Genomic DNA, 9,712 nt, shown 5'->3' on the forward strand with positions numbered 1-9,712 from the left:
TGGAGCAAAGAGTGAGTGAGGAGGGAGCTGGTGGGCAGCCCCAGAGGGCCTCACAGGCCGGGAAGAGGCACTGGTTCCTCCTAGGCTGGTGTGGGTCTGGAAAGGCATCCTGGGAGCGCTTGGCGGAGGGGCTGGTGGTAAAAGGAGAGTGGCTGTGCCAGGGACACATTCTGCCACCTCCTGACTGTACTGCACAGGTGTGGGGGTGGAGGGGGCAGGAGGTTAGAGGGTGGCAGTGGAGTCATCAGTAGTCGGGTGCACCAGGCCGCCTCAACCCGCCATGGGTCCAGTCCCACATGAAGGCCTCGGGGGCCCAGAGTCAGCTTCCCTTCATTCCTTTGCTTCTCCTCTTGTGGAGCACTTTCTGATGGGGCTGTTCTCAGGGGATGGGGGGAAGGGAGGGGCAGTTGCCACCTTGTCTGTCTATGGACACCAGCCAGATGCCAAACATCTGGATTTGGCCCCCACCCCCACCCCCTTTTGCCAGTCAGCTGCCTGCCTGGGCCGGCCTACTGAAGGGCTCTTGCAGCCCTGCCTGTGTTCCTCCGGCCCTTCTGTGGGGGGAGCCTCTTCCCTTCAGCTGACTCCTGCTCTTTCCTGTTGTCTTTTGCCAGGGCTGCTGGAGAACCCACTGCCCCCCCAGGAGGCCAAGTGCTGTGACGTGCCGTGGGACTCCTGCGACCCCCACCCCGAGAGCAACTCCAACGCCTCCACCAAGTCCACGGAGTCGGAGGCGTTCCGTGGCCAGCAGCACCAGGACGCCCCCCGCCACCAGCAGCGGCAGCAGCAGCGGCAGCAGCACTACCACCTCTACTACCACCACCCCCAGCACCCCCAGCCCCACCCGTCCCTGCTGCCCGTCTCTGCAGGGGCCCGCCTCGGCCACAGCCGGCTCAGACTGTGTGTACTGGTCTTAATGCTCCTCCACACCATGGTGTCCTTCTCCAGCGTGCACAGTGGGGGGGCCGCTGGCAGCGGGGGGCTGCGCTTGGAGGCCTTGCCTGCCATGGATGAGAGCCTGGCCAGAGACGAGTGACTCTGCAGCGGGAAAGGAAACCTCCAGGCAAGGTGCCTGCTCTGTCCCTGTCCGGGGGGGAAGCACCCGCTCTTCCCCCAGTGGGAGACGCAGGATCGGGGGTGGCACACGCAGACCCACCCCGCGCGGAATCTCCCTCCCAGAGCGGCTCGTCGCAGAGGCTGCCTGTGGCGAAGAGGCCCCCGGCGCGTTTGCAGGGCTGTGGGGGCTTCGCCTTGAGAAGGGTTCAGTGTACAGCAGGCCCGTGGGGGCCCGAGGATGAGGTACAGCCAGGCCCCGCAGGCCAGGCGGGGGGCCGGGGCAGAGGAGAGGCAGAGGGGGCTCCGCTCCACTCGCTGCCACCGGCGGTCCATGGTGGTTGGGGCAGAAGTGCCCTCCTGGGTGCCTGTGCCCTGGGGCAACGGAGCCGGCCGGCCAGAGGCACCACGTTTGTATTGTTCTCTCAGCCAGACCCAAACAGTGATGCTGATGATGACACAGAGGCCCCCCCCGCTCCCTCCTGTCCACTGGCGTCCGAGGCCCCACTCATCCCCCCCCCCCGATGCCACACAGAGAATGATCTCCTGTCCTCACTGCTGCAGGTCAAGCCCAGAGCACTGCTGGCACTTCCAGCCACGTGGGTTCCTCTGCTTGCGGAAGGCTGCGCCTTTCCCGGGGCCTGGCTCTGTCCACGCTGCAAGCAGCCGGCTCAGGCTGTGCCTCCCAGGCAGGGCAGCGCTTCTCTGCTTCGCTAGAAAGGAATGGGCCTTCCTTCCCCGGGTGACCTCCCAGAGTGCCTCTCGGCCCCGCCTGGGTCCGTCTGCACCAGCTCGCCCCTTTCGTTGTCATTTCGGACATGGATTGTGCTCAGATCCCCCTGTGCGTGAATTCTCTGGCTGCCTCTGCAGCTGGTGGGGCCTGAGTGCATTTCCATCCCCGCCCGCTGAGCTGTCTCTAGGGCTCTGCTCCTCTTCTGGGCACACACGCACCCCGTCGGCTCAGGGGCACAGCTGCCTCTGTGTTTGTGGGCTGGTCACGGGTGCTCCCAAGCAGAATGGCTGTGTTTGAGAAGGTGCTGTAACCAGGGTGGAGTCTGAGGGGCAGCTGCCCCAGGCATTGCACCAAGGGGGGTGGAGGAGGTGCTGGTGGCTTTGTGCTCTCTGTTCCTTCTCCCATGGAAAGGAGAGCCTCCGCTGGAGAAGGAATGGGGGGCATGAAGCCTATGCAGCGAGTACCCCTTCCTCCAGGGAGAACCTGGCAGTGAGGTGACGGGACACGTGTCACGTGACATCATCCCTGCCCGGGCACCAGGGCAGTGTGTGATGGCTCTGGTGCTGCTGAGCAGGTCCTGCTAGGGAGCCCCTCCTGGGGATCTCCCAGCAGCTCTTGTGGAGCCAGCCAGGGGAGCAGCGAGCCTGGCCAACGGCTTGCTGTTGGGAGCTCCTGTCCACCAGGCCTGTGGCTGGTGCATTGGTCAAGCAGGCCCTGGAAGGAGGCCGCAGCCCCCAGAGAAAGAATGACTCCACTGCCTGTGAAGAGACCAGAGATGCTGTGCCCAAATGCAAGGCTAGGCAGAACCCCCCCCCCCCCCCCGCAAAGACTTCCCCCTGCAAGGTGGGCTCCAAGGAGGCGGCATCTGGGACTGCTGTGTCTATCTCACCAAAGCAAGAGATTAAGCGGGGCCTGGGCAGAGTGGTTCCCAAGGCCCCAAGTCTCTAGTGGGTCTGATCCAAATCAGTTATGTGGGTGAGGTGTGGTCTTTGCCCCCCCAACACTCGTTGGCTGCCTGACCTCTGGCCCATACAACAGGCTCCACCCATTCTGCTTTGGGAGCTTCAGGTCCATCTTGTCCGCTCGGCTCTTCCGCTGATCTCCTCTGTCGATCCGAGTCCTTCCTTGTCCCTGCTGTTGGCTCTCCTCACGTCTCCAGGTCAGTTGGATCATTCAGTGGCTTGCAGGGAGCAGGATGGTTTGTGGCTGCACTCCACACAGCCTGTGTTCTTGGCCCACATTTCCTCTGGCAGGAGCGAGTGTGATATGGATTGTTTTGGCCCTGCCAGGGGCTGCCCTGTTTCTTCCAGGATGGCTGTGGACGCACTTGCCAGTAGCACCTGCGGCGGGCTGCTGGTCCCTTGCACGGGGCACGGGCTGTCCCGAGGCCTCATGATCGGCCAGTGGGTCTGTGGAGGACCAAGCTGGCAGTGTAGACAGGCAGTTGCTTTGCGCAGGACAGGCATGTGTGTCACTGGACAGGCTGGTGTGGCCCAACAATCCCACCCCAGTGTATTGTTTGGATTGGGCCTTTGCCTTGACCCCCTCCCTCCGCACACACTCCTCCCCACCTGCCAGCTGGATGAGCAGATAGAGCAGCAGCTCATCGCTCCAGAAACCCTCCATCCGGCAGCTCTCCAGTCCCCGCAAAGAAACACCAGAGTCAATGGAAACCTTGACGAGGCAGCAGAGGAAGGGAAGTACCTCCAAAGACAGGCTGAAGGGTGTCCCTCACACAGTCACTTCCTAAGCCAGGTGCCAGATAAACTCACCTGTGGCACACGTGTGACCCAGAAATCCTCCTTTCCATCAGGGCTCCTACAGTGCCCACCTCTGGCAGGAGGATCTGCTGTTCTGGGCCTGAATCTCGGGTCTGCTTGGCTGGGTGGTTTTGCTTGACCTGATGCTGGGTGCACTCAGGTGGTGGGGCCACTCCCTGCACAGAGACGCAGCAGCAGATCCATCTCTCTCGGAGGAGGCGGCCCACTGCTGCTCTGCCTGAGTTACTGCAGTCAGAGAGCGGCAGCAGAGAGCTCTCCCTCTCCCCTGTTTTAAATGCAGGCATCTTCGGGGGAGAGTGACACGAGGCGCCCATTTTTCATTCAGACCAGAAAAGTGCGCCTCGTCTCCCAGAGGTCTGGCAGCGACAGGCTCCCAAAGGACAGGGCACTCTCCAGGGGTTATCTAGGCAGAGGTTCACAGACTGGGCATCACAACACCCCAGCCAGGAAAGCCTTGTCCCTGCCCCCTTAAGGGGCAGGGTGGTGGCAAAGACCACAGGTACAACTGCCACAATTGTGTCACTGCTGGGGCCAAAAGTGGGGGTTTGAGACTTACCTAAGGCAGTGCTGGCCTCTGTGGCATGCGGGAATCCCCGTGGATGCCTCTGCAGGGCTCCCCAAGCCTCAAAAGCTTTTTTTAAAAAGCTGTTATGACCCACTTCTGGTTTGTGATCATGAAACCCATAGTGGGTCGCGATAGCTTCTTTGGGCTTTATGGAAGCTCGCACCCCATGGGGCTCGTAGCCTTTCAGCCAGACTCCTGGTGGGCTGCATGGAGCCAAGTACACTCCGTGATCCCATCTCAAAGCCCCTCCACAACTGCTAAGCATGCTTCCGAATGTCTGGGCACAATCCGACAAGTCCAGCATTATTTTAGACATAATTGACAGTTACAGAAGAAGAGTTTTAGACTCTGTTTTGTTTCACCCCTAAAAAAGAAAAAGAGGACGCCTTGGCACATGATGCATGCCGCAGCCACAAAGGGCTCCAGCTTCCCCACCCTGGGAGCAGGGCCAAGACACCTGGCAGGTGGGGGGGCATTCCAAGAGGCTCTCTCACCCTGGGGAGAGGGGGCAGGGGCACCTGGCCTGTGCCTGAGGCAGCCGCTTCACCCTGCCATGCATGGGCCGCTTCTGCTCATGGAGTTCCAGAGGTGTGAGAGGCCTCCATGGAAAGGAGGAGGGAGGGAGGATTGCTGCTCTTTTCAGCAGAAGAGACCTTTTCTGTCAGAGCTTTGAGCTCTCAAGTAAAGAGGAGGCCAGGAAGACATCTCTGGAAGACCAGTTTCCAGAACATTTAGAAAGGACAGCTGCCAGACTGAGCTAAAATGCTTATTCTGATTTCTCCCCCATGGCAACTTACAAATGTCTGTGCTAATTGTGGTTTCAGCCATTGGCCATTAGGTGACAAGAGAGTGAGTTCTGTCAGTCTTCATGCACCTGACCTGGGAACTCTCTGCCATGAGATCTAGCACTAGAGTCAGCCAAAGTGGGGCATGGGGTGCGGAGGTGTGACCTGGGCAGTAAGGCTTACTCCCAGGATTACTGGGAGTGAGGGGGACCTGGCTGGATGTGTTCTAGCACCAGCTGTAGGTGGCCTCCAGGATTCTGGGCTTCACAGTTCAGTTGCACGTGCAGTGAGGCTGGAAGTTTGCCTACCTTTTCTTGACAAGATCCATTCAGATTTTCTTCCATTACTGCAGGCCCTTTAGAAAATGGTTCTGGTTACGTTTTGCAGGTTTGTGATTGTCTTGTCTTCTTCTTTACCCGACGGGTGCTGCCAGGAGCATGGAGTCATCCATCTCTTTTCAAGTGCCACTTTGCCCATGGATGAGGGGCTTCAAGGGTTGTTCTCCTGGAGCCGCTGAGGGTGTGATCAGGACCCTCTTCTGGGAGGAAGCCTAGTCTGGTCCAAGGTGCAGAGCCTTGATTGAGCTCAGGGGATCAAACTAATTGTGCGTGCAATCACAAAGTGTGACCAGATTGGAGGGGAAGGTTGATTTGCTTTACAAACACTAACCCCCCTCCCAGATCAGGCCACCTTGTGTAGGTCTCTGCACATTTGGTTGGGCCTGAACCGCCCTGGCACTGCTTCTCCTGGAGCCCAGAAGTTCTTCCTCAGAATGGGAGAGGCAACAGGGCAGCCCAGCCAAATGAGAGTTGGGGGGATGTCCGTGTCCCTCTCAGAGATGAGCTCAGTTGCACCTTCCAGCTGCCTTTGCTTCATGGCCCTTTCCTGCGCTGTTGTCGTACACACGCTAGAGCCCTCCAGTGCCTCTCCTGGGACTGATACCTTGCAGGTGGAATCTGCAGGGGAGTTTAAAGCGACATTTCCCTGGCGTTCTAGAGCAGGGGTGTCCAAACATTTTAGCAGGAGGGCCACATTATCTCTCCGACACTATGTAGGGGGCTGGGGAAAAAATGAATTAATTTACATTTCAAATTTGAATGAATTTATTAGAGATGGAACTTCTATGAATGAATGAAGATCCTGCAGTAGCTCAAGGCCTATAAAAGGCCTTGCACAAAGCAAGGCTGGCCTTTCCTTCGCTGCTACTGCTGTACCACAGACATGAAACAGCAAGTAGTGGAGGGAGCCCTTGTCCCACAGCTCAGGTGAGAGGCTGAACAGTTGCCCTCCTGCTGAAAGCAATTGCATCAGGCAAGCACGGGCTCCAGCAAGTCTCCGGAGGGCCAGAGGCTCATTGGAGACTGGGGGCTCCCGAGGGCCACAAGTGGTCCCTGGCTGGGATTTGGGCACCCCTCTTCTAGAGGATAAACCTTGAAGAAAGTCTGGCTGCAGCATGGTGCCTGCCTGTGCTTCTGTCATCCTGGCAGAAAATATGGAGGAGGGGAAGGGGGGACCCCTCCCCTGGCCATTGCTGGTGACGCAGGTTGAAGCAGTCTGCTGTTCATGTCCCAGCCAGAAAGACCAGCAGCCTCTTTCTCAAAGGGAGGGCTGCACAGCATCCCCCACCCCCGGCCATTCTAGCTGCTCCTCAGGGGTGGGGTGGGAAAGGGGAGGCAGTGGCCAAAGGAGCCTGCACAGGTGGGGGGAGGGGAGGGGAGGCTGCAGCTCAGCCCGCGCCCTCCATTCACGTCCGCGGGGGTTTCGGAAGGTTCGTTTTTATGCTGGGTATTTTTTTTAACCTTTAGGGCCTTCATAGTGGGAAGGGGGCTCTCCAGCCGCTGCCAAAGCTCCTCCCCCAATACTCCAGCCCAACCTTCGGCTAGACAGGGAAGAGAAGCTGGGGGGGGGGCGCTCCAGGGACTGTGCTGAGCAGGACCAGGAACTGGCTGCTTGCCACTGAACCCTTCTCAAGCGCACGGGTGAGCCGGGTGGCTGCTGGCCCGGCAAGTGGTCCTGTGTCCTGGCTCAGCGGGTGAGTGGCAGCCAGACCTCCTCCAGTCAGTGTTGGACAAGATTCTTTCTACTCCCCCCCCCGTTTCTCTTTCCAGCTTCCCCCCCCTCCTTTCTCTGGCTCTCATGACCCCCACCAGGTTTCTCTCCCTCCCTCCCTCTGTCCTAAGAAAGTGACTGTGTCCTTGGAGGGGGCAGTTTTCTTATGCCCTTTTATACACTGTGCTTCATGTTCAGAACTCTTTTGCACTAGTTCCTACATTTATTTTCCAGGATGGTTTGACAAAAAAACCCACCCACAACAAAACCATGCTATACTTCCGTTGTATTGACCTATTATCCTACTACTCTGTGTTTCGATAGTCTCTGTACCAGTACGGCTTTCAGTTCTGTTGTATTTGGGATCAGAGGTTTTCTCTGCTCCTCGTTTAACCCAGTAAAGAAATAAAATGTTAAGACTTGATGATAACTCCCCCCCACACACACACAGTTTTCTTTCCCCTCCTTGTGCATCCAAGAGCTGCTCCAGCCTTGCAGGGACACCCAACAGCTGCCCGCAGAGGCGAAGGCAACAGGAGTGAGAGAAGAGAGTTCTTGCCAGGCTGGCATCTGCTGGGCCAGCCTGCCCCCCCCCCAGGACAGCCCTGGTAGGGAGGGCCACCCATCCACCACGTCCTCGCTCAAAGGCCTTCTCCGCAGGCAGACACCTCTGCACAGGCAGGGCCTTGTGTGCTTCCTGGCTGGCCTGGCCTGCATGTCAATCACCGAGGAGCAGAAGCTGGATTTCTGCCCATCAGCTGCCAGGAGGAGGAGGATTTGCAGGGCTGGATTTGCTAGACGTGGCAGAAGCACGAGGGGGCTCCTTGTTTGGCTGCTCTTGGGCTGAGTGCCAGCTTTGCCGGCAAGTCTGCAGACATGCACTTGCCTTCCCCGAGTGCCGGATTTGGCAACACTCCCCCGTCTGGCAGCTCCCTCAGCTGGGCTGGCACCTGATTGTTGTCTGCTGGTGTTTTGCCGCAGGAAATCCTCAGCTGCATCGCTACACACACACAGCCCTTGTCAAAGAGGCCAAGTTGCAGCAGCAGTCCTCAACTGTCTGGTGACCTCCCTTTGCACAAGCAGGCCAGGGCTGTTGGGGCACACATGGGAGGCTCACTGGGAGACTTCAGTCACCAGCTGGGAGGTGACCTCAGGTCAGGCAGTCCCAGGTCAAGAGATTTGCCACATTCTGCACATGGACTCGGGGAGTGGGAGCTGCAGCACAGCAGGCCCCGCAGGTGGGGAGTGGGGCTGGAGCACCAGGGTAGAAACAGCTGTCCATCACCGCACTGCAGGAGGGGTGCCTCCGTGAGGCCCATTCAGTGGAACCTCACTGCAGCACTGACAGGCCTCCCTCCTGGCCGGCAGTGTGCAGGAACCGCCCTGCCCGGACTGCTCAGGGTTGTTGGCCACAGCGAGACAGGTGATGCTGCAGGCCCCAGGCAGTGAGCGGAAGCTGCCTGCTTGCCAGAGCCTCCCTGGTGTTTATCCGGAAGAGATAAGCAGTGCCTCTTGTTTCCCTGGATGTTTTACAGCAAGATCCCGCCTGGCATTTGGCTTCCTGCCTTCTGGCACCTCTGACAAAGAGCTAGCACAGCTGCCTGCCTGACTCGCTGCAGAATGAGGCCTGACGAGGGTGCAGAGGGGATTTTGCAGGGAGAGCCCAAGAAGCCCCTGCTGGAGGGGAAGGGGGGAGGGAGAAGTGCCTTTAGAGGGCGTGACAGGACACTCCCACAATCCTCTGGACCAAGGATGCAGGAAGCTGCAGAGTAGCTCAGGGTGCCCTGCTTGCTTGGCACCCTCTGGTGACGGTTCCATCACGTGAGGACCGGGAAAGCTGGACCTGTTGCACTGCTGTCTGTCTTAGACCTGCAGGCAGATCTCCCCACAAAAGAGACAAGCTGAAGTTGCTGCTGCTGGGGGGGGGGGAGATTAGTATCGCTTAGAGGACATGAAATGACAAGCGTGTCCCTTCAGGGAGAACCTCGAACAGGAGAGAATGGCCACAGAAGCCACCACAGGCACATCTGGGGAGGGCACTGAGTTCAGGATGGGTGGCCAGTGCCCACTCAGTCTTCACAAAGGGTGTTGGTCATGCAACCTCCCCACCCATCTTTTGTGCGGCCCCCTTTTCCCTGAGCTTAATGGCCACATTTATTAACACAGAAGTTCCGACTGGTTTCTGAAGAGGGCCTCGTGGCCAGCCTCTCCTTGAGGCCAACTGAGGCCCTCACTTCAGGCAGCAGATTGACAGGTTTGCCCACTTCCATCTCCCCTTCCTTCCACTCCTGAAATTGGAACAGGGAGAGGGAGGTGGGGCAGAGGACAAGGCAGCAGGAGGGCCCACCTCCCCATGTCCTTGCCTGCTCCGCCCTCTTCTTCCATTTCCAATGCAGGCTGTCCACTTGAGGGTGAGGGGGCTGGTATCCTCAAGTGCCAGCAGGTCTTGTGCCACCCCTGCAGTTGCCAATGCTGCTGTTTGGCCTCCCTGGCAGATCGATGGCCTTGATACCAGGGAGACCCAGAGAGGCGGGGGGTGGGGTTGGTCAGGCCGTGTTACATGATGGCCACATAGAGCTGTGGTTGTGGAGGCTGATGCAGGAGCAGCAACAGTGCCGCTCTGCTTGAGGCTGGGAGGCAGAAAGCGGGGCCTGGCCAGCACCCCAGGGGAGTCGGAAGGAAGGAGCACTGAGCAGTGGGTCAGCTTTGGCTCCAGAGACAATGAGGTGGAGGGCAAGAGGCCGAG

At 58.9% G+C, this 9,712-nt stretch overlaps 1 protein-coding gene across 1 annotated transcript in view; it reads left to right on the forward strand.

Annotated features, from left to right (window-relative positions):
- Nucleotides 1-7,408, forward strand: part of NALF2 (NALCN channel auxiliary factor 2) — a 31,214-nt gene extending 23,806 nt beyond the window's left edge. The window contains exon 3 of the mRNA XM_066640210.1: nucleotides 615-7,408. Within this exon, the coding sequence (XP_066496307.1) occupies nucleotides 615-1,036 (422 nt within the window). The 3' untranslated portion in view covers nucleotides 1,037-7,408. The remainder of the gene's footprint in view (nucleotides 1-614) is intronic.
- Nucleotides 7,409-9,712: the final 2,304 nt, after the last annotated feature.

Source organism: Tiliqua scincoides, chromosome 12, assembly GCF_035046505.1.
Source record: "Tiliqua scincoides isolate rTilSci1 chromosome 12, rTilSci1.hap2, whole genome shotgun sequence".
Taxonomy (NCBI): Eukaryota; Metazoa; Chordata; class Lepidosauria; order Squamata; family Scincidae; genus Tiliqua; species Tiliqua scincoides.